The sequence below is a fragment of the Oryctolagus cuniculus genome, chromosome 5, assembly GCF_051225735.1.
Source record: "Oryctolagus cuniculus isolate XC-2025 breed Fujian yellow rabbit chromosome 5, ASM5122573v1, whole genome shotgun sequence".
NCBI lineage: Eukaryota > Metazoa > Chordata > Mammalia > Lagomorpha > Leporidae > Oryctolagus > Oryctolagus cuniculus.
In genome coordinates, this window is record NC_142871.1 from 93,136,518 (window position 1) to 93,160,578 (window position 24,061).

The 24,061-nt window shown below is 40.4% G+C and overlaps 1 protein-coding gene and 1 long non-coding RNA gene across 5 annotated transcripts in view; one reads left to right on the top strand and one right to left on the bottom strand.

The window, feature by feature from the left end:
- LOC127493017 (uncharacterized) overlaps positions 1-5,872 on the bottom strand; it is a 45,330-nt gene extending 39,458 nt beyond the window's left edge. The window contains exon 1 of the long non-coding RNA XR_007922912.3: positions 5,310-5,872. This is a non-coding gene — a long non-coding RNA (uncharacterized LOC127493017). The remainder of the gene's footprint in view (positions 1-5,309) is intronic.
- The window catches only part of HMGN3 (high mobility group nucleosomal binding domain 3), a 31,436-nt gene continuing 12,562 nt past the window's right edge, over positions 5,188-24,061 (top strand). For all 4 annotated transcript variants that reach the window (XM_008263133.4, XM_008263132.5, XM_008263134.5 and 1 more), the window contains exon 1: positions 5,188-5,298. In XM_008263133.4, coding sequence (XP_008261355.1) covers positions 5,284-5,298 — 15 coding nt within the window. In that variant the 5' untranslated portion in view covers positions 5,188-5,283. The remainder of the gene's footprint in view (positions 5,299-24,061) is intronic.

Below are 24,061 nucleotides of genomic sequence, written 5' to 3' on the forward strand. Positions count from 1 at the left end.
AGCTTGTGACTTTTTCCCTAGGGAGATGGGAGGTTCCTTACTTTGTTGTGTCTTTACCATGACATGTGGGGATTCCCCTCCCTTAAATTTCCCTCCTTGAACGTGGCCAGCTCTTGGCACTGGACACCCTAACCAGCAGAATATGATGACTAAACAATTGTAGCTCAATTCCTGGTTCTAGCTATGGAGTATGCTTAATTCATCCCCAAATAGTCATTTGGGAACAACAATGAGCAAATTAATCATATTCCTGTGAGTTTAAGCAGCAGCAACAAGAAGGAGAAGTAAAAAATGCAGACTGAATATGAAAAGACTGGGAGTGGGAAAACTGTGTAAAACATACTTGAGTAAAGGATTTACACTCATGTTAAGTTTGATTGAAGACTAGCAAGACAAAATGTAGGCTCCTGTTGAAAGCCACAGAATGCCCTACACTCTTTATCATCAAGACAGTTACAAGATATGCTTGTACAATAACTGACATAATAATGCCCAGGAAGGGTGTACCTTGTGTGACTTTGACTATAACACGTCTCAAAAAGCTACTTTTTGATTGAATCTATTTGGGGACCTTTTGGCCTTCTGAATCTGGATGTCTATATCTCTCTCAAGGCTTGGGAATTTTTAGCTGTATTTCATTAACGGATTTTCTATGCTCTCCCTACTTTCTTCTACTTTTAAAATGCTTATAATGTACTTAATGGTGTCTCATTAGTCTTTCTTCCTGTATCTCTCTCTCTCTCTCAGCCTGACTGGGTTAATTCAAAAGACTTGTCTACAAGTTCAGAAATTCTTTCTTCGGGTTCATTTAGTCTGTTGTTGAAGCTGAATATATTTTCAACTATATTTTCAAACTATATTTTCACTTCATTCTTAAATTCTTTAAGATTTTGATTTAGTTCTTTTTTATGATCTCTCTCTGTTGATTTTCTTATTTGGATACTGCATTCTTTTCCTAATTTGTTACATTTCTATAGGCATTCTCTTATGTCTCGTGGAGCTTTCTTAAGATCATTTTTTACTTTCTTATCAGCATGTCACGGATTTCCTTTCCCTTGGGTCTATTACTAGGGAATTATTGTATAACTTTAGCAGTATTGTTTCCTTGCTTTTTTAGGCTTTCTGTGTTCCTAAATTGATATTTGTATATCAATTGGAAAAGTTACTTCTACTAATTTTATAGAATGGGTTTCATAGTGAAATACTCTCTTGGAGATGCACTCTATGGTATAGGTTATGTAGGGCGTGTTGGCTTTGGTTCTGCATAGCTGCAATGCTGTAGTGTCTGTGCAACTTCTTCAGCTATAATCAACATCGGTGATGTCTGTGAATCTCCCAGTTGCCCCCATTGCAGGGGTTTGTGGGACTATTTGTTGGAGAGTAGTTTTCCTAGTCGGTGAGTTTGCCAATGCTCCAGGTTGAGGTTGGGGCTGGCATGGTGGCATGCTTGGCTGAGGAGACATGCTGCTTAGCTATCTCTGTGAACCACAGGTGGATGTGATCTCAAGATGGGGCTTTGCATCTGTGGGGAAGGGAACAACATTGTCTGGGATCTTTCTCTAGAGTAATTTAGCACTGTGAACCCAAAGCTTTTTTGCTACCACATTTGTTAATTTTGATATTGTTTTGTTACACTTCTGAACTCCTCACCTTGGAATTCTTTGGCCTATTTACTGAAGAACCTTAACTTAACCTGGAATTACAAAGATTTCAGAAGCAATAATATACAGATTCTAGGTCTGACTTCTCCAGTAATTTGCCATTACTTCGAATGAAAACCAATGGTGACAAAATAAATCAATACATAAAAATTTTAAGAAAGGGGAACAGTGCTGTGGCATAGCAGGTAAGGCCACCTCTGGCATACCATATGGGTGCCAGTTCAATTCCCAGCTGCTCCACTTCCAATCCAGCTCCTTGCAAATGTGCCTCGGAAAGCAGTTGAAGATGGTCCAAGTGCATGGGCCTCTGCACCCACGTGGAAGACCTAGATGAAGCTCTTGGCTCTTGGCTTCAGCCTGGCCCAGCCGTTGTTGGTGCAGCCATTTGGGGAGTGAACCAAGAGATGGAAGATTTCTCTCTGCCTCTGCTTCTCCCTCTCTGTAACTCTGTCTTTCAAATAAATAAATAAACTTTAAAATGAAAAGGTGGCTGCCTATTTCTCTCTAAAATTAGGAAGAAGAGACGAAAGAAGAGGGAGGTGATTTACAAGTGATCCTTCCCTTTGAAAATTTCCTTTTAAGATTTAAAGATTAAACACCTTTCTTCTAGAAGAGAAAATTGCTAGAATGGAAAAGATCCACATGACTCATTAGCACTGTGCAATGTCTGTAAGTTTTTCTGACCAAAATTCATATTTTCATAATTCAACCTAGCACACACGTGTGTGTGTGTGTGTGTGTGCATGTATGGACAATGGAAACAATAATTGTATAAAATACTACTCATGTTTACCATGTAAAATACTCTCATACGTTTTATGATCAGCACTTTTTCTTTCTCTTTGTTTCCCTTGTATTCTCTCCTATAGTCATGACAACATAAGTGATTTTGCCTTGCTGTTTGAAAAATGCTAAGTTACTATAGGATTCCAATAGTTTTGAATAAGAAAGGAGAAGAAAAAAACTGGAGATGGAAAGTTTGTTCACTAATTTTTCTTCTTTTTTCCTCAGGCAGTAGCTCCTTTAATTTATCCATTGTTGATTGAGGCTAATACACTGCACACAACCTGAAGGGAGCCTTTACTCTCCTAGAGGTTGATATAATAAAGCAGTAGGATTGTGCAGTGGAGAATATTGTAAACAATCTGGTGTCTTCCCACCAGGTTGATTTCCCAGTGGTCTTGCATGCGGCATGCTCATTTCCATTCAAGTGTCTTTATTATCACTTAACCTAGAATTCCAGCCATTTACCAAATCATTCTCTTTGCCTACTCCTATTATGCTCAGGTCTACCAGTGGAGAGTTGTACTGATTTTTTCAGTTCTTAAAGGCTACTAAAGGTACACAGGAGAACACTCCAGTCCTTAGAGGCCTTCTCCGTCAGGTGCAATCCATATCAAAGGAAAGACCATCAAAGCTATTATTTTTCAACTAAAGCTGTTATTTTCACCACTTATAAGTGAACTAAGAGACCCAAATAATTCAAGATCCTCACAATCAACTTTGTTTATTCAACTAGAAAGCTTCAATCTCACTGTAGACATTTTATCATGTGTAGTGAAAACACAGTTCTTTACTATTGTTGATTGAGCATTTGGCCTTGGAAAATACCATTTAAAGACTCAATTCTGAGTTACTTTTCATCAGAGGTGGGAAAAATAGACTTTGCTGTGATACCTTTCTATCTCCATAAAGAGAAATAATTCAATCCAGATCTCAAGTGCTACCCAGCAACTTTTTCCCACATACCCTATTCAAAACAGCTTTGTTGACTTTTCAAACTATCAAACACTGGCAAATTATAAGCATTTTTAATAGTACAATCATTAACCTCTAAGTTTTTTATCCAACTCTAGAGCTATGAATTGTTTTTATTTTAGTTCATTTGTATATACAAGAACTGCTATCCACTAAATGCCTTTGTGCAAGGAATCTATCTAAAAGTATTGAAACCATGTCAAAAGGACGTAATTAGTAGTTTGAAAAGGCTCTTATTAAATACAGGTGGAACAAAATAAGCATTAAAAACCATAATACTAAGAGACTAAAGCACACCAAATATAGAATATCCAGGAGTACATAAAAATATTTTTTAAAAAAGTCATTGACCACCTCTGGGGTTTGCTAGGATACCAATTCATTAATTCTGAAAATTAATGAAGAAAAAGTAAAATATCAAAACTAGCTGCTTGATGATGTTTTTAATATGTTTTGCAGCTCTTTTGTGACCAAAATAATTTGGCTTTTTTTGTGTGTGTGTTATGGGCTTTATTGTGTTTTCCTATGATGTGAACCTTGCTTTCCAAAAAGATTTTGAAATTAACCTAGACTAATTTTACTTTTCCTGTAATTTCATATGAATGAAATCATTCAGTATAGTATTTTGTATTTGGCATTTTTCATGTAGTATTTTGTTTTTGTTATTCATCCATGTAGGACTATTTTAATCCTTTTGTTGCTGAATAGTATTCCATTGTATGTATTCACAATTTGCTTACTAATTTCCCAGCATTTTTCCTGTAGCTGTTTAAATATTATTTTCCTTTATTTTGCTAATACGGAGGATTACACTGACTGATTTTCAGATGTTAAAACAACTTTGCATGCCCAGGATAAACTTCACTGGTCATGATAAATTATTTATTTTAATGTTGATTTTAATTTATGAAAATTTTGTTCACTACTTTTGTGTGTATTTTTATGAGAGATATTAGTCTATAGCTCTCTTTTCTTTGGCGGTCTATCACTAGTTTTGATATCGGGGTAAAACTGGTCTCATGCAACGAATTCAGCAATGCTTTTGCAAAACCTACTTAATACCTTACAGAACTTTGAGCAAACATTCTTACTTTGTTCGTTTTTTCTCCTTATTTCCCAATTAAATCTATCCTAACCAGCTTCAAGTCCAGCGTGGAGTTGGCTGAAGTAGTGAGTGACTAGCAATCACAAATATTAGACAATTAGACCTAAGTCATATTAGGGACTACTTTCACTCAACATTTAGAAGGGGGAAATGAGATCTTCAGATTGCCACACTCTTCCCGTTGTCCTACCTTTAAGGATCTCCATCATCATGTAGCATTCACGACAAACCTCTGCGGCTAGAAATGCCTAAAGTTCCTACAGTGTATATATTTACATTACAAAGTTGGTGTGTTCACTCTTACTCTTTTTCCTCCCTAGCAACAGGAGCACTGTTCTTACTAACACAATTCAAAGAAGGAACAGCAAAACAATGAAGCTCCAAGATTATGTGGCCTGGGAGAGACCAGTTGAACTGGGCATGCTCAGTCGCCAGGCAGAATTTTTTTTTTTTCTTTCCGTCAAGTGGAAACTACAACAGCGCGTACCGTGCGCGCGGAGGTGGGCGTGTCCGCCCGGAATTTAGAACGCTGCCTCAGCCAATGGGGCCTCGCGGCCGGCTGGCCGGGCTCCTCATTGGAGAAGCGGGGCGGCGAGCGAGTGGAGGGCCTCGGGAGGGAGCCGCGGAGGTGCGGGTCGGGGGAGGCCGGGCTCGCCGTACCCTGCGCCTGAGCAGCTGCAGCGGCGGAGGCAGCATCCAGCGGCGGTGCCAGCAGTTCCAGCCCGTTGCTTTACTTTGGGCTGCACCCACAGAGCCATTATGCCGAAGCGAAAGGTAAGTCTTACCGAGAAAAGATTTTCGAAGGCCTTCCAATTGTGCTTACAACAAATCCTGTCATCGCGGTGGGTCGCACAGTGCGCGCGCGGTAGCAACTCGGGCGTCGGGAATCTCTGCTTCTCCACGCTTGTTTTCGGATGCCTGTTGCAGACATCCTCATCGATGTCTGACTGTTACTTTCCCTCTGGCGACGCGGCTTCCCCGCTTTACGAACTCATTCTCGCGGGCATGGTTTCCAGCTCCGACGAGAAGCAGCAAAAGCGGTGTTGCGTTCCCATCCCCGACCCCCCTCCCTTTCAGGAGGAGAGTTTCCTCTTCGCCAACTGGCAGGTTTGATTAGCGTGGAGGGAAGGCAGCGAGAGGACAAGTAGTGGTACGAGATCGAAACGGGGAGCTGAAGCTAAGTACAGAAAACAGCCCGCGCGGATGTTGGGAGTGTTCCCGTGAGGGCTGCGCCCGCGGCTGGGTGCGCCGCGGCGGCTCTGGGGCTCGGGGAGAGGGAAAGCCATGTTTAAAATAGCGCTCGCCCTCCTGCTCGCCTCCGCGCAGACCCGTATGTTCCAACTCCAGTGTCAATCAGGGCTGGGGACCGCGCGGGCGGGGCCGGGGCGGCCTGGACCCGCCCGCGGCGCGCGCCGGCCGCGGCGGAGTTGGCGGCGCGGGAGACGTAAGAGCGCCGGGCGGCCAGTGTGGCTGGCCCAAGGTCAGGGGCCAGCAGGCCCTCTTGGGCGACCTGGAGTCACAGCGCCCTTCTTGTGAAGGGGGCACTGGGGTCATGTCAGTCTCCTCTTCCGCTCCCTCCGTGCTGCGTTCCCTTCCGCGCAGGCCCGTGACGCCAAGTGCCTTGCCCAGGGACACTTTGTCCCCTGGAGGGGAGGGGTCTTTCCAACCCCCCCCCCCCCCCAAAACATGTTGTGTGATGGCCGGTTACCAAGAAAATGCTTCGCACCCTCGCACTGCCTGCCCCAATGTTTCCAACCGTGTCAACCAGAGTGTATTAAATTTGAAGCAAAATTACAAATAATAACCTTTATCAGTTAAAGACTGTGTGCTAGTGAGTGTGTGTGAGTGTGTGTGTGTGTGATTGAGAAACTAATGGAGTTTTAAAAATTCAGGAACTTTTTGCCTGCTTATCTGTCGTTACTCAGAATTTGGTTGAAACGTATGTGCTCCTTTTTTTTCAAAACATGAACATTAAAGCAATTTTTAAACTCCTAAAAGACTGTTGTGCACCTGTTGTGCGCCTCGTGCTGTGCAGCTTGACTTGCATTGTCTCCTGTAAGCCCCAGAGCACCTTGAGCAGTGTTTTCCGGGTTGAGCCGCCAATAGTAAATAGCAAAGATTTGATCAGGAGCTGTGGAGCCCCAAGTCCTTCCTCTCAGCCATTACTTACCCTTTTAGTGATAAACGGAGCAAGAGGAATTTAGGCTATCCCAAGGGACTTCTGGTTTAAGATGATGGGTGGCATATTGAGAGTACTTATACTTGTGATTCACTATTTAAATTTTTATGAGAATATTGTTTTTCTAGGCCCAGTGTGCTAGAATGAGGATAGTAAAATTTTGTCACAATTTTCAGAATTTTATCCAAGGATAAATGATGGGTTGAGATTTCTAGTAGAACTGAAAGAACTAACCATCAAGAAATGGGTTATAGAATGAGTTGGGGCCATCTCTTTACCTGGGATTTCTTAATAAATGTTTAGATAAACAATAGATTAGATGTGGACCTGGCTTGGTAGAAACCTTCCTTCTTGTTTAAGGGCTAGAGTTGGTGAAATTCTTACTTTTCATTTCTCACTGTCCACATTTTTCAAGCATATTGAGGGAAGAAGAGCAATAGAGTACGGGATTTTGGTCTGGGTTTTATTTCAATGGAAGACAGAACTCTGACAAAATAAGCTTGACAAGTCCTGGGACCAGGAGCAAACCTGTGTTCAGGTACCCGTGTGTCATCCTTAAGGACATCAGAGATAGAAAGCCTCTTTGTGAATATTAGGAAGGCTTTTCATTTTCACCTGGAATCCAAAGACCTAGGTTAGTTCCTTGGCAGGAGCAGCCACAGATTAAACATGGCTGTCGTGCAGCAGTTAAACCTTAGAGCTGCCACATGGAATCTTGAAGTTCACAAAACTGACATTAGAAACCACTGTTAAGTAGAGATGTTTAAGGAAAAACAGAAAGAACTAGAAACAAGCCACGCATCACTCTTCAAGATCTTTAAAGCTGGGGTCACTGCAGAAGTTACTTTACAGCATTTTTGTTGATCGCAAAACTGCCTGTTCTACAGTGCATTAATCTTCAAAAGTGCCCCATGATACGTTTTTGCAGTCTTAGCTCCGTTTGTCACCTATTTCTAGAAAACAAAAAAAAATGTGTTGTTTAGTGAACATCTGAGTTCTGCAGAGCAAGGAGTGGTACTAAGAAAATTACTGAAAACTTCCAGAATCCCAGCACTGTTTTAATGCTGTAGGGACACAGAGTTTGCTTTCTTGGAGCTTATATCAGTGAAGTGGTATGACAGGCAGACACAAAACAGTTGAATGACATTAAGGCTATTGTATATGTTCCCGAAGGTATAGATGATCTATAGATTCCAAAGGCTATAGGGTGAATAAGGAAAGAAAGCTACATTTGGGCTGGTCTTTAGAGTGTGGATGGCATTAAATATACGAATGGAAAATCAGTCATTCTATGTTATCAAACATTTGAACACCTCTTCTGAATGTATCTTAACATGACCAGGCCTCAGCTAAACAACTTCAAGGCCATAATATCCATATCAATATAAAATGTTATGACATTTCATTTTTAAGTTTTATGTATGTCCTTGAGTGTGATAGTCACAGATAAACCAGAGATTATTTTTTAATAACTACTGCAGGGTTTTTTGAAGCAGCACTTCGTGAGAGTTCTTCAGTGTATAATAATCTGTTTTTGTGTAAGATTCAAATAAAGTTGATTTTTCTGTTATATAATGGATGGTAAGTGAATGGACTGGCAGGGGTATTGATAAAAGATAACATTCATGAACTCAGGTGCGGTTGGAACCAAGAGTGACTAACAGTTCTAGACTGTTCTGGTCAGATGTCCACAAATGACTGCAGTGGTCATGCCATTATTTCATGGTCTGAAGCACTGGCCAGTGAGGTCTGGAATCACAGTTTTGGTGGGATCAGCAACAATAAATACATTTTCACATCCTTCTTATTTTTCCAGTTCCTTATTATTAAAACTGTTATAAATGTCTAGTGTAGCATATCAGAAATTCTCTAATGAGGCAATTTTCCATGAATTTGACATGTACATGGAAATATTTTTCATACTTAAATATTTAAGGACAAAAAATGCATCTGCTTTAAATATGAAGTTAGGCTTTATCTGTTTTCTTAAAATGGAAAAGCCCAGTAGCATTGGAGTTGGTGTAGGAATGCTTAACTAAATACTCAAGATTTCTGATAATTGATCTTTCAAAGGACTATAACTTGTCATGTCACCAAAAAGAGAAACTGTAATATAGATAAAATACAGAAGTGGTAATGTAGCTATATAAAATATAGATAAATTTGACTGTATGGGAACAAACATTTCAACACAGCAAGAGAAACCACTGGTAACAAAATTTTAAAATTTACAAAAAACAGGAGAAAGTATCTGTTTCATATGTCACTGAAAATGGTTTGCTATTTTTAAAAAGGTGGTCTCACATTTCCTATGGCAAGGACATGTGTACTTGTATATGCTTACAGGAAAATAGTGAAGACTCAGTATACACAAATGTTTATTTTACTAGAAATCAATGGCATGGACATTATTAAGAATAATGAGATGTGGTTCTTAAAAAATAATCAGGGTTTTAAAATACTGAATGTAATTACTACATCATCCTGGGATACAACATTGGACACTCTCAAGCAATGTGAATGAGAGCGTACTTTCATTTTAAAAAAAGACTTATATTGAAGTGTGATCTGCTTTTCAAAAATCCACTCATCCATTCAACATATACAATTCATTGATTTTTAGTGAATTATAGTTGCGCAATCATTATCATAGCCCAGTTTTAAAATATTTCTGTCACTCCAAAAAGGCCCCTCAAGTTGTTTACAGCCAATCCTTGCTTCCACCCAGGCCTATGTGGTCCCTACTCTAATTCCTCTCTCTCCAGATTTGCACAATTTTATATGAAAGGAATCACACGTTATGTAGCTTTTTGTCCGATTTCTTTCACACCTTATAATGTTTTTGAGGTCCAAGCATCTGGTAGCATGTATTGGTAACCAGTACCTTATTCTTCATTATTGTACGGTAGTGTTTTCTTGTATGGATATACCACTTTTTGTTTATCCTAACACAAATTGATAGATGTTTGGTTTGGTCCAAAGTTTTGTTTTTAGTTTTTGTTTTTAAGATTTATTTGTGTATTTTCAGGGAGAGTTACAGAGAGAGAGGGAGAGACAGACAGAGAGATATTCCATCGACTGGTTCACTCCCCAGATGGCTGTCACAGTGAGGGCTGGGCCAGGCTGAAGCCAGGAGCTTCACTCGGGGTTCCTATGTGGGTGCTGGAGCCCAAGTACCTGAGCCATCTTCTGCTGTTTTCCCAGGCATATTAGCTGGGAGCCAGATCAGAAGTGGAGCAGCCAGGATGAGAACTGGTGCTCATACGGATGCCAGCATTGCAGGTGATGGCTTCATCCACTACACCACACTGGCCTCCCAGGTTTTGGTTATTATAATAATGCTGCCATGAATGTGTATATGTCTTTGCATAGACATAAGCAGATGAGCATATTTTCATTTCTCTTAGGAACATTACTAGGAGTAGAACTGTGGGTGATATGAAAGTCTATGTATCAGATTTTAAAAACTCCCAAACTGTTTTTGAAAGTGCAGAAGAGTTCCAGTTTCTTTACATGCTTGCTCCTTCGTGCTACCATCAGTATCTTTCTGTTCACAGACATTCAAAAAGATTTTAATTTTTATTTTTATACTCACTAATGATGCACAACTTTCAAAGTGTCTGCTAACATAATGTATGCTTTAAGTGAAGTATCCAGATATTTTGCCCAACTTTTAATTGGGTTCTTGGTCTTGTTATTGAATTGTGGGTGTTCATTATATTTGGGATACAAGTCTTTTATCACATAAATAATTCATAGATATTTTCTTCCTATCTGTATCTTTTTAAAAACCCTTTCTTCATAGAGTCTTGAAAAGCAAAAGTTTCTAATTTTGAAGAGATTTTTTTTTTAAAGATTTATTTATTTGAAAGTCAGAGTTACACAGAGAGAGAAGCAGAGAGAGAGAGAGAGAAGTCTTCCATCCGATGGTTCACTCCCCAGTTGGCTGCAACAGCCGGAGCTGCGCCAATCCGAAGCCAGGATGCAGGAGCTTTTTCCAGGTCTCCCACGTGGGTGCAGATGCCCAAGGACTTGGGCCATCTTCTTACTGCTTTCCCAGGCCATAGTAGAGAGCTGGATCAGAAGTGGAGCAGCCGGGACTCGAAGCGGCGCCCATATAGGATACGGGCACTTTAAGCCAGGGCGTTAACTCACTGCGCCACAGTGCGGGCCCCTTGATAAATCTTTGCCTGATACAAAGTGGCTTGTATTTTCTCCCAGTTTTCTAGTTCCAGTTTTTATGATCTATTTAGAATTAATTTTGTGTGTTGTGAGATGGTGGTTGAAATTCTTGCAGTTATCTTAGCCCCATTTGTTGAAAACCATCCTTTCTACATTGAATTGCCTACATACCTTTGTTGAACCTGAGGTCACCGTAAATGTAAAACTTTGTTACTAAACTATCAGTTACATCCTGTCATGTCAAATAGGTCTGTTATTACACCAGTACCACACTATCTTGATTACTGTGGTTTTGTAATAAGACTAAATCTAATAGCATCAATTCTCCCTTTTGCTCTCTCTTATGGAATTGTTTTGGCTATTAGATCTTTTGTGTTTCCATATAAGATTTTTTATTTCAATTTTTATAAAGCATTTATTTATTTGAAAAGTAGAATAATAGAGAAAGATAGAGATAGATAGAGTGAGCCTCCATTTGCTGGTTCACTCCTCAAATGGACACAACAGCCAGTGTTGGGCCAGCTGTGCTACAATGCCCATTCCTCCATATAAATTTTAGAGTCAACTTGTAAATTTCTACCAAAAATAAAAGCCTGTTGTGATTTTTTAAAAAAACATTTATTTGTTTATTTATTTATTTATTTGAAAGCCAGAATTACAGAGACACAGAGAGAGAGAGAGAGAGAGAGAGAGATCTTCCATCTACTAGTTCACCCCCCAAATGGCTGCCACAGCCAGGGCTTGACTAGGAACTCCATGTGTGTTTCCCCAGTGGGTGGCAGGGGCACAAGTACTTAGGATATCTTCCACTGCCTTCCCAAGCCTTTAGCACGGAGATAGATTGGAAGCAGAGCAGCTGGGACTTGAACCAGCACTTATGTGGGATGCCAGCATGGCAGGCAGCAGCTTAACTGACCATGCCACAGCTCTAGCTGCAATCCTGATTTGAATTGGATCTATATATCTATTTGGGCAGAATTGCCTTATTAGGGATATTGAGTCTCCCAGTCTGAGTAGGAAATGACCTGATAGCCATAAACACTTGCAGAATTTCAGTTAAATATTGATCTAAAACTTATATGAAAGTGAAGACTCCAAAGTATCTAGGCTGTGCATTTTATTTATTCCTCATTCCATGTTAAACAAACATGATGAACATCACCTTGGGAGATTAACAAGGAATCGGTGTCATTTCAGCTCTGGAATAAATGTGCTTGTTTTGAATGATCTTTCATTCTGACAGGGAAGGTAAGACGCATCCTGAGTATTTGTAATTCATGACAAGAAGTAATAATGAGTCTCAGGAAACGTTTGAGCCTTGAGCCTTCAGAAGTTTGGCCAGACTCAGTGTCCAAAGAAGAAATAGCGACAAAGGGTTGTTCAGTTAAAGGGGTTAGGGATTGGAGTTTAAGACAACCCTCTTGTGTTCTGAAGGTTGTCTTCTGGCACCATGTTTTTAAGTCAGCACTCATTATTTGATTGATTACCTAATTTGAATTAACTTTCTTTTGTAATCCTTCTAATTTGACTTGACCATGAAGTCTTCATGGCCTTTGTTTTATTCTCCATAGAACCTAGCACAGGTCCTGTAAATATCTATTTAACAAGTGCATAAATGAATTGTTTTCATAGAAAGCAAGTTTCATTATTTCATATACTTGTTGGGGAGAAAGCCCAGTGTGGTTCTGTCACTTGCTGCTTGCTAGCTATAAGATTTAGAGCAGGTTCCTTAACCTCTACTTAAGCATCTGTGTTCCTGATTCTCTAAGAGTCAGTTTCCTCATCTGTAAAACTGGAATAATGACATGAGTTACTTCAAAAAGTTCATGGACAAATGGAACCAGAAGTTCAGATTATTTTAGTGCAAAAGCATTTCAAAATCCATGCATGATTTTTCTCATTTTACACATTTTCCATAAACTTTTTTAAAAGACTTTTCATATGCATGGATTTCAACTTTTTCTGGCACCAAAATAAACTTATCTTTGAATTCCATTTTCCAGGAACTTTTGAGGTTCTCTCATATTTTCTGCCTCACTCAGCGCTGTGGGAGTTAAATGAGGTAGTGACTACAGAGTGCTTTGCACAGTGACTGGCATGTGTGAAACAGTTATTGTGATGATGATGATGATATTTTTAATTATTAAGAAAAGCATGGTAAAGTAATATGCTTGTAATAAGCACCAAGCTTCCATTTTGTAGCAGACAAATGGCACTTACTATAGATACGGTACAAGCAGATCTCTCCTGGATGTCTAATTAACTGCAATTATAGGAGTAGATGTTCAACTACCAAATAACAAATGTAGTGTTTGTGAAAGCAAATGAGTTTTAATCTTGTGTATTTTCACATGGTTGATTTTTGTCACAAAAAATTATGTTTAAAAATATCTCCATGTAACATTAAAATTCCCTTGGCAAATCAGTGAAGTGATTCTCTTTTCCTATACTTTCCTCCTAAAATACTGCTTTTGTTTGCACTGCGGTTAAATATATTCCACTTTCCTGCACTGTACATTTGGAAATGGTGACTGAAATACATATCATTTAAGCTGACTGCTTTCACAGTACCTAGGATGTTGAAATACCATGAGTCTCCTGAGAATTTAAAAATCAGTGTCGAAGATAACAAACCAGATCGAAATGTTGATTTCCTTTTTCACTGGCTGCTTACTTATTGTACATTTCACCGTCTTCGTAACGGAGTCAGTTATTGTTGGTCAAGATATTTATTGAGTCCGGTAGTCTTGTATCTTGTGTGCATGTCCAGAAAAAGACCCATTTACATGTGCCCAAGGAAATACATATTTGGTCACAGGTGAAGTAAATAATATATGTAGTTGGAAGTAGAAAAAGTGATTTTAAATTTCCAGAATGCTTCCAAAATTTATTATTTTAAGAAAATTTATATCGATAATTAACATAAATTTGGTATGAATTCTGAGCCAGCCCCTCTGGATCTGAATCCCAACTTTCCCATTTACTAGGCAGATTACCAGTTGAGTTATCTTGGGAAGTTACTTGAACTCTCTGAACTCAATTCTTCATTTATGAAATGGACATAATACTGTTTTACCCCTTGGGCCGGTGCTGTGGTGCAACAAGTTAAAGCCCTGGCCTGCCGTGTCAGGATCCTATATGGGTGCCAGTTCAAGTCTCAGCTGCTCCATTTCTGATCTGGCTCCCTGCTAATGTGCCTGGGAAAGCAGCAGAGGATGGCCCAACTCCTTGGGCCCCTGAACCCACGTGAGAGACCCAGCACAAGCACCTGGCTCTTAGCTTCCTATGGGCTCAGCTGTGGCTGTTGCAGCCATTTGTGGATAGAGTCCTCTCTCTCTGTCTCTCTCTCTGAAACTCTTTCAAATAAATAATAATAATAAAAATAATAATAATAAAAATACTGTTTTACCCGCCTGCTAGGATTGTATTAAGAATGAAGTCATTTAGATCATTGTTTTGCATCTAAGTGGAATGTTCATTGTCATTATTAATATTATTCCTTTGTGCCACTTCTCTTGTAATTTCGTATGACGTCCTGTAATGTCCATGTGACTCAGAGTGTCATAAGCAGCTGAGTCAGGCAAGTTGAGTTCTTCAGATCCATTCTTTTAGTTTTATTGGTGAAGAAACTGCAACTGAGAGAAGTAAGGTGTGAGCCATGCTGGAATTTTGGCTTCTGATTCAGCCAAGTGCTTTTTCCAGGATTCTGTCTATAAAAAACTATGTGAAAAAGGCGACTCAGGTGAAAGAAGCACCTCATATTAAGATTGTATAAATATGTATTTATTCATTTCATATTAAAAATATACCCCCATTATTGAATTATGAATTTAATGCAGCAAAATTTTTGAATGTGGCCCTTTATTTTAGCTATTTTTAAAGTTTTTTTATTTGAAAAGCAGAGTGACAGAGAGAGAGAGAGAGACAAAAAGAGAGAGATCTTCCATCTGCTAGTTCATCCCCAAATGAACAAAGCAGCCAGGTCTGAGCGAGACCAAAGCCAGGAGCCAGGAACTCCATGCAGGTCTCCGCCTGCGTGACAGGGCACAAGTACTTGGACCATCCTTCCACTGCCTTTCCAGGTACAATAGCAGGGAACTGGGTCAAAAACAGAGTTGCAGGAACTTGAACAGGCGCTCCTGTATGAGATGCAGGTGTTGCAAGCAGTTTATCTCACTACACCATAGCACTAGCCCTTTAAGCTATCTTTTAGATTTGATTACAAGTGAAATATTTTCCCTCAAAGTATCTCTCAGAAGAGAGAGAGTAGCTGTCAATTTTGGTTCATCCAAACTCTTCTAACGTAAAGTTCTTAGTAATTATTTTTATCTGGAATAACAAAATATTATTTGAGGAAGACACATTAGCATGCAGTGACTTTAACCAATGCAGTTTGGAGTTAGAGAAATCACCTAATGAAACTGATAAACCAAGCATGGAGGAAATGGCAAAGAAATTTAACATAGGTTTGAATATTAATACTGTGAATGTGATTTCTCAATTCCAAGTATTGGATGGTTAAGGATTAGAGTAAGAAACAATGCAGTACTGAAGGGGCCTCAAACATAGATCTACAAGGTGAATGAAAAGTAACCATGCTAATGTTAACCCCGTTGTCCTCATTGCTTGGAATAAAACTTCCGGTGTCTGTTTCATGTGTATAGGAATATTTGAATTTAAGGCAACCACCTATTATTTGAAATACTTCATAAGAATGTCATGGATCATGCTTCCATTTTTTGGGAAAATTAACCTTGTGTTAAACAAGTAGTTGGGTCTTGTTAATTTCACCCCCAAAGAGTGATAGAGTTAGGTATAGGCACCTTTCAGTCCCTCTCTTGGAAGGTTATTTGATTTTTTTTGTTGTTGTTCTTTTCTTCTACCAACCAGCTTATTACTGGTGGCCTTTTTTCTCCAGAGTTAGATTTGTGACAGAGAATACCAAATAATTGTTAAATATAAATTGTTATATAATACAAAAATAATAATTTTAAAATACTGGCCAGCAAATTGGAGGAAAATCCCCTCAACATAATACATTCTATAGGCTCAAAGAAACGACTGTTGGTTTCTTTGTGCTGTTGTAGCTACTCCAGCTTTTCCGCATTGGCATGGCTAACCCAGGAGTTGATGTGGGATTTATTCTACGCCAGCTGAAAATGATGGCTTGAGTTCCGTTAAGTATTCAGTTTTTAGCTGATTCACAGAAGTTGTAAAGCATGGTTGGTGTTGCTTAAACTCTTGGAAGTAATATGTCACAGCCTTCGCTTACCAGTTAAGACTTGGGAAGTTTGACATAGGAAGGTCCAGCACTCCCTGCTGAGAACCCTGAGATCTCCTTTGTGGCTGAGGATGATGGCCCTAGGGGTATACTAACTAGAGTTACACTTCCTTTAGCTATTACTGCCTTTATCTGCATTAACAAGTCCACAAGCTAATGCCATCTGGAGCAGTTCCCAAGCACCTGTTGAATGATGTTAAGAATTTTCCTTTCTTCTCTGAAGAGCTTAAGTTAAGAAGAAGAAACTGGGAGCTCATTATGCCCAGAGTGCTCTTCTGTGTGGTGGGAACCACAAAAAGAACCCCAGCAATATATGTTGATTCCTTACAGTCTGTGGGACAAAAATTCTGAGCATGGGGGCCAGCATCATGATTCAGTGGGTTAAGCCTCCACCTGGGACACAAGCATCCCATATGAGTGCTGGTTCAAGTCCTGGCTGCTCCACTTCTGATCCAGCTCCTGGCAGTGTGTCTGGTGGGTCCCTTCCACCCATAGGTGACCCACATGGAGTTCCAGATTCCTGGCTTGGGCTGGCCCAGCCTCAGCCTTTGTGACTGTTTCAGAAGTGAACCAGCAAATGGAAGATCTCTCTGTTTGTCTCTTTCTCTGTCTCTCTCTCCTCTGCCCCATCTACCCTGTGTAACTCCTGACTTTCAAATTAATAAAAACTTTTTTTTAATTCCAAATTTCTTTTCTTGGTAAGGTTTAAGGAAAATACAGTTATGTTCCCTTGAAAACCTTCCTTGGCCAGCACCGCAGCTCAATAGGCTAATCCTCCGCCTGTGGCGCCGGCACACCGGATTCAAGTCCCGGTTGGGGCGCTGGATTCTGTCCTGGTTGCCCCTCTTCCAGGCCAGCTCTCTGCTGTGGCCAGGGAGTGCAGTGGAGGATGGCCCAAGTCCTTGGGCCCTGCACCCCATGGGAGACCAGGAGAAGCACCTGGCTCCTGGCTTCAGATCAGCGTGGTGCGCCGGCCGCAGCGGCTATTGAGGGGTGAACCAGCAGAAAAGGAAGACCCTTCTCTCTGTCTCTCTCTCACTGTCCACTCTGCCTGTCAATAAAAAAAAAAGAAGAAAGAAAACCTGCCTTGGCCCCTTGCCTCATCAGCCTTCCTAGAGATAACCATTATCTTGAATTTGGTGTGTATGATTCCAGTCTCTTTTTATACACATACATATTTGTGTCTGTAATATTGATTGGTACATACTTTAAATTGATAAAAGTGGAACCAGGCGCTATGAATATATTTGCTCTGTTTCTTCCCTCTGTCATTTCACATTATAATGAATGGGTATAATCTGCTTAGGTATAATGTGAGTCCTGGCCTATTTGGACTTCTTCTAATTATTTACTGCGTATTTCCTATTTATCATGTGTTTTTATTTTGTTTTTCTTTGCCTTTTCTTTCATTCCTCCTGATTTGGAAGGTTATAGGTATTATTTCTGTTACTTTTTTCAAGTTTAGTTTATTTGAAAGGCAGACAGAGAGAAAGAGAGAGAGAGCAGGGCCAGCACTGTGGCATAGCGGTAAAGCCGCCGCCTGCAATGCCGGCATCCCATATGGGTGCCAGTTCAAGTCCCTGCTGCTCCACTTCCGATCCAGCTCACTGCTATGGCCTGGGAAAGCAATGGAAGATGGCTCAAGTCCTTGGGCCCCTGCACCCGCATGGGAGACCTGGAAGAAGCTCCTGGCTCCTGGCTTCAGATTGGCACAGCTCCGACCATTGCAGCCAGTTGTGGAGTGAACCAGTGGATGGAAGACCTCTCTCTCTCTGCCTCTCCTCTCTCTGTGTAACTGACTTTCAAATAAACAAATATTTAAAGAAAAGAGAGAGAGGAAGATATCTTCCATCATCTGGTTCATTCTCCAGATGCTTGCAACAGCTGATGCTGAGCTAGGCCAAAGCCAGGAGCCAGAAACTCCATCCAGGTCTCCCACATGGGTGTCAGGGGCCCAAGGACTTGAGGCATCACCTGCTGCATCTCAGGGTGCCCATTAAAAGAAGCTCAATTGGAAGCAGATGCAAGACTCAGTCAGAGGCTCTCTGATATCGGGTGCAGATATCCCAAGCAGGAGCTTAGCCCAGTGAACTACAGTGCTCACCTCTGTTCTTACATCTTTATAATTTTGTACATTTTTTAAAGAGTTATTTATTTGAAAGAGTTATGGGGGATGGAGGGGAGAGAGAGAGAGAATATGAATGAGAATCTTCCATTTGCTAGTTCACTCCCCAAGTTGTTGGCAATGGCCAGGGCTGGGACAGACAGAAGCCAGGAGACAGGAGCTTCATCCGGATCTCCCACATGAGTGATGGGGCCAAAACACTGGCCATCTCCAGCTGTTTTTCCTGTGCCATTATCAGGAAGTTGTATCAGAAATAAAGCAGCAAGGACATTAACCAGCACCCATATGGGAGGCTGGCATCGCAGGCAGTGGCTTTACCCACTATACCACAATGCAAGACTTAGGTTCTTATATTTTTTTTAACTTTTATTTAATGAATATAAATTTCCAAAGTACGATTTATGGATTACAATGGCTTCCCCCACATACCGTCCCTCCCACCCACTACCCTCCCCTTTCCCACTCCCTCTCCCCTTCCATTCACATCAAGATTCATTTTCGATTATCTTAATATACAGAAGATCAGCTTAGTATACATTAAGTAAGGATTTCAGCAGTTTGCTCCCACACAGAAACATAGAGTGAAAAATAATAGATGATTTTTTTTTAAATGATGATGAAATCAGATCAGACCTATTGTCATGTTTAATCCCAGTGAGAGTCAAGTTGGGAGTTGATAATTTCTTTTTTTTTCTTTTTTTTTTTTTTTTTACAGAGGATCAGTTTAGTATACATTAAGTAAAGATTTCAACAGTTTGCACCCCCATAGAAACACAAAGTGAAATATATTGTTTGGGTACTCGTTATAGCATTAAATCTCAATACACAGCACATTAAGGACAGAGATCCTACATGAGGAGTTAAGTGCACAGTGACTCCTGTTGTTGACTTTACCAATTGACACTCCTGTCTATGGCATCAGTAATCTCCCTATGCTCCAGTCATGAGTTTCCAAGGCTATGGAAGCCCTCTGAGTTCTCCGATTCTTATCTTGTTTAGACAAGGTCATAGTCAAAGTGGAGGTTCTCTCCTCCCTTCAGAGAAAGGTACCTCCTTCTTTGAAGACCTGTTCTTTCCACTGGGATCTCACTCGTAGAGATCTTTTGCCAGAGTGTCTTGGCTTTCCATGCCTGAAATACTCTCATGGGCTTTTCAGCCAGATCTGAATGCCTTTAGGGCTGATTCTGAGGCCAGAGTGCTATTTAGGACATCTGCCATTCTATGAGTCTGCTGAGTATCTCACTTCCCATGTTGGATCATTCTCCCCTTTATTTATTCCATCGGTTAGTGTTAGCAGGTACTAGACTTGTTTATGTGCTCCCTTTGACTCTTAGTCCTTTCATTATGATCAATTGTGAACTGAAATTGATCACTTGGTGTAGTGACATGGCATTGGTACATGCCACCTTGATGGGATTAAATTGGAATCCCCTGGTATGTTTCTAACTCTACCATTTGGGGCAAGTCAGCTTGAGCATGTCCCAAATTATACATCTCTTCCCTCTCTTATTCCCACTCTTATGTTTAACAGGGATCACATTTCAGTTAATTTTTAACACTTAAGAGTAACTGTGTATTAATTACAGAATTAAACCAGTCATATTAAGTAGAACAGACAAAAAAACTACTAAGAGGGATAATGTATTAAGTTGTTCATTAACAGTCAGGGCTATGCTGATCAAGTCACCGTTTCCCATAGTGTCCATTTCACTTCAGGAGGTTTCCTTTTTGGTGTTCAGTCAGTTGTCACCGATCAGGGAGAACATATGGTAATTGTCCCTTTGGGATTGGCTTATTTCACTCAGCATGATGTGTTCCAGATTCCTCCATTTTGTTGCAAATGACTGGATTTCGTTGTTTCTTAGTGCGGTATAGTATTCTAAAGAGTACATGTCCCATAATTTCTTTATCCAGTCTACCGTTGATGGGCATTTAGGTTGGTTCCAGGTCTTAGCTATTGTGAATTGAGCTGCAATAAACATTAGGGTGCAGACCGCTTTTTTGTTTGCCAATTTAAATTCCTTTGGGTAAATTCCAAGGAGTGGGATGGCTGGGTCGAACGGTAGGGTTATCTTCAGGTTTCTGAGGAATCTCCAGACTGACTTCCATAGTGGCTTGACCAGTTTGCATTCCCACCAACAGTGGGTTAGTGTCCATTTTCCCCACATCCTCGCCAGCATCTGTTGTTGGTAGATTTCTGCATGTGAGCCATTCTAACCGGGGTGAGGTGAAACCTCATTGTGGTTTTGATTTGCATTTCCCTGATTGCTAATGACCTTGAACATTTTTTCATGTGCCTGTTGGCCATTTGGATTTCCTCTTTTGAAAAATGTCTATTGAGGTCCTTGGCCCATCTCTTAATTGGGTTGTTGGTTTTGTTTTTGTGGAGTTTCTTGATCTCTTTGTAGATTCTGGTTATTAACCCTTTATCTGTTGCATAGTTTGCAAATATTTTTTCCCATTCTGTCGGTTGTCTCTTCACTCTCCTGACTGTTTCTTTTGCAGTACAGAAACTTCTCAATTTGATGCAATCCCAATAGTTAATTTTGGCTTTGACTGCCTGTGCCTCCCGGGTCTTTTCCAGAAACTCTTTGCCTGTGCCAATATCTTGAAGGGTTTCTCCAATGTTCTCTAGTAACTTGATGGTGTCAGGTCGTAGATTTAGGTCTTTAATCCATGTTGAGTGGATTTTTGTGTAAGGTGTAAGGTAGGGGTCTTGCTTCATGCTTCTGCACGTGGAAATCCAGTTTTCCCAGCACCATTTATTGAATAGACTGTCCTTGCTCCAGGAATTGGTTTTAGATCCTTGATCAAATATAAGTTGGCTGTAGATGTTTGGGTTGATTTCTGGTGTTTCAATTCTGTTCCATTGGTCTATCCATCTGTTTCTGTTCCAGTACCATGCTGTTTTGATTACAACTGCCCTGTAGTATGTCCTGAAATCTGGTATTGTGATGCCTCCGGCTTTGTTTTTGTTGTACAAGATTGCTTTAGCTATTCGAGGTCTCTTGTGCCTCCATATAAATTTCAGCACCAATTTTTCCAGATCTGAGAAGAAGGTCTTCGGTATCTTGATTGGTATTGCATTGAATTTATAAATTGCTTTTGGGAGAATGGACATTTTGATGATATTGATTCTTCCAATCCATGAGCATGGAAGATTTTTCCATTTCTTGGTATCCTCTTCTATTTCTTTCTTTAAGGTTTTGTAATTTTCATCATTGAGATCTTTAACGTCCTTGGTTAAGTTTATTCCAAGGTATTTGATTGTTTTTGTAGCTATTGTGAATGGGATTGATCTTAGAAGGTTCTTATATTTTTTAACAGTGATCTTTAAATTTTATTTTAACAGGATCTAAAATTATTCTGTATCTGTATCATCTTCAAGATGATACAACCTTTAACATCTTAGCTAGCTACCCCTTTCCCATCGCCTGTGGTTGTTATTGTCTAGAGCTTCCCTGTTCAGTGTGGTAGCCACTCACTGCATAAGGTTATTAAGTATATAAAAAGAATGAGAAGCTAATTTTAAATTTTACTTAATTTTAACTAACTTAAATGTAAAAACTGACATGAGAAGATTATAGGAAAATTTAAGATATGTTTGGAACAACCTGAATGAAATTGCTATAACTAATATGAATTCTTAGTACAAATCAGATAGTCACAATAACTATAGTGTTTGCATGGAGATGTGCTGTAATTATAAAATACATACCAGATTTTAAAAATTTGATACAAAAAATTGTGAAATATCTCCTGATAATTTGTATATTATTTGCATGCTGATATGTTTACATTTTAGACATATTTGGTTAGATGAAATATTTTAATTTCACCTGCTTCTTTTTGCTTTACAAATTTTTGGTATTTATTTTCATTTTATTTGAAAGACAGAGACAGAGACAAATATAGAGAGATAAATCTTCCAGCTATCCCCAAATGCCTTCAACAACCAGGGATAGGCCAGTGTTTTGAACTATAAGTATTTATAACTGTATTTGGAATCACACCACAACTTCCTTTTTTGTCCATCATTTTGTTTGTGAGATTTATCTGCGTTCACGCGTTTTCAGTACTACACACTGTTTCATTACATACCATAGTGCACTTAATTGTCCTCCCAATGATGGATATGTGGGTTGTTTCTAGTTTTTAATTTTAGCCTAACATCTTTTTATTTTCATGCTTTCTGTCCTGGGGTCTGGTTTGTCTCTTTAAAATATGAGATTGCTGGATAAGTGTTAGCTACCTATGCTGTTTATTGCATTATTTTTAAGTCTTGTAATCTGATAGAGCATGCCTTCCTCCCTCCCTCCCCCGATTTTTGTTCTTCCTAGGGAGTGTTAGAGGGTGTTAGGAAACTGGGGCTGGCACAGGGGAGAGAGTATAGGCGCCTGACCCCACATAAGCAGCTCCCTGAAAAAGCTCTAGAAGCTAACAGCAAAAAAATTAAATCACTTCCTGGAGAGAACAGGGAAAGGCTGTGGTGCGTGTCAGCCCTGGCACGGGGTGTGGGGAGGAACCGTCCTTGTTTCTACCATGATGTGTGGCCACACCCCACCAGCTGTGTGTGCTGAAATCTGTAAGCCTGGATTCCAACAGTCAGAAAACATCTGGACACATCGCATCAGCCACCAAGGATCCTTCATCTCCTAGGAAGACAGCTCCTCCATTTAGTTGAAGACACCAACATCCACAGTGACTATTCGTCTTTAGCCCCCTGCGACTCCTTAGATCTGGAGTAAATCTTTAAGCCTCCATATGAGCTTCAACACAAATCCCTATATTGTGCATTGACCCACCTTATCCCAGTGCCCCTCAGAGCCACAAGGAGCTCTCCACCCCCTCCTGAAAGACAGCACTGATGACAACATTTACCTGAAAATGACAGGTCCCGGAACCTTTTCAGTGTACCCTCTAGACTTGGTGATGCTCAGCTCCACTCACACAATAAAACCAGAGCTACCTGTCCTGTAGAGAATACTCTGGATCAGTCATGTCCCCTTAGAATAATCCTTCAGTCTCAAAGTTCAGACCCATTGGCTGATTCTCTGTCCTGATCCAAGACTTGGGGATTCAGTGATCCATCAGCCGCCTGCTGCTTTGCTCTGAGATTAGCTCTTGGTGGGGCCAGAATCTGTCCACCCTGTGTCTCCCCTACCTCCAGGCTGGCTTGCAGCTCAGTACCCAGGCCTTGTGAGAGCCGAGCGAGCCTCAGCTATGGGAACAGGAGAGTTTTGTTTGACCCTGGATCACGCCCTCTTGACCACTCTTGGTTTAACCTGGGTAAATATACCTTCCCCTGTCCTGGGGGTGGGGCAAGAACCTCTTCGCTTCAGCATTCTCTGCATCCCATCTCACTCCCTTTGTCCTTCCCACTGGGGCACTAGAAGTTGAAGTATATCTGAGATCACCTGCATAGACTCCCAAACCTTAATTTCCTTATTTTTGTTTGTCTTTATCACAGTCCCTTGGAACAAAAAGCTTTGGGTTTCTGCTTTAGTTCTTTCATACAGTGCCCTCTTCCTTCCTGTATCCAGCCTCATGGCTAAATGTTAATGGTGGAGAAGGCTTGTATCAAGGCAGCCAGTAATGTTAGTTCTTTCCAAAATGTATGTCTCTTATTCTAGAACAAAAACAGATGACCAGTTTGCAGGTAACCTGGTTGTAAGGAAACATTCATTGTTAAGGGTCTGTTGACTATAATTTCATACCTCATCATTCAGAATAGCCTTTCAGTCTGTGTCTCATCTATTGCACAATGTCT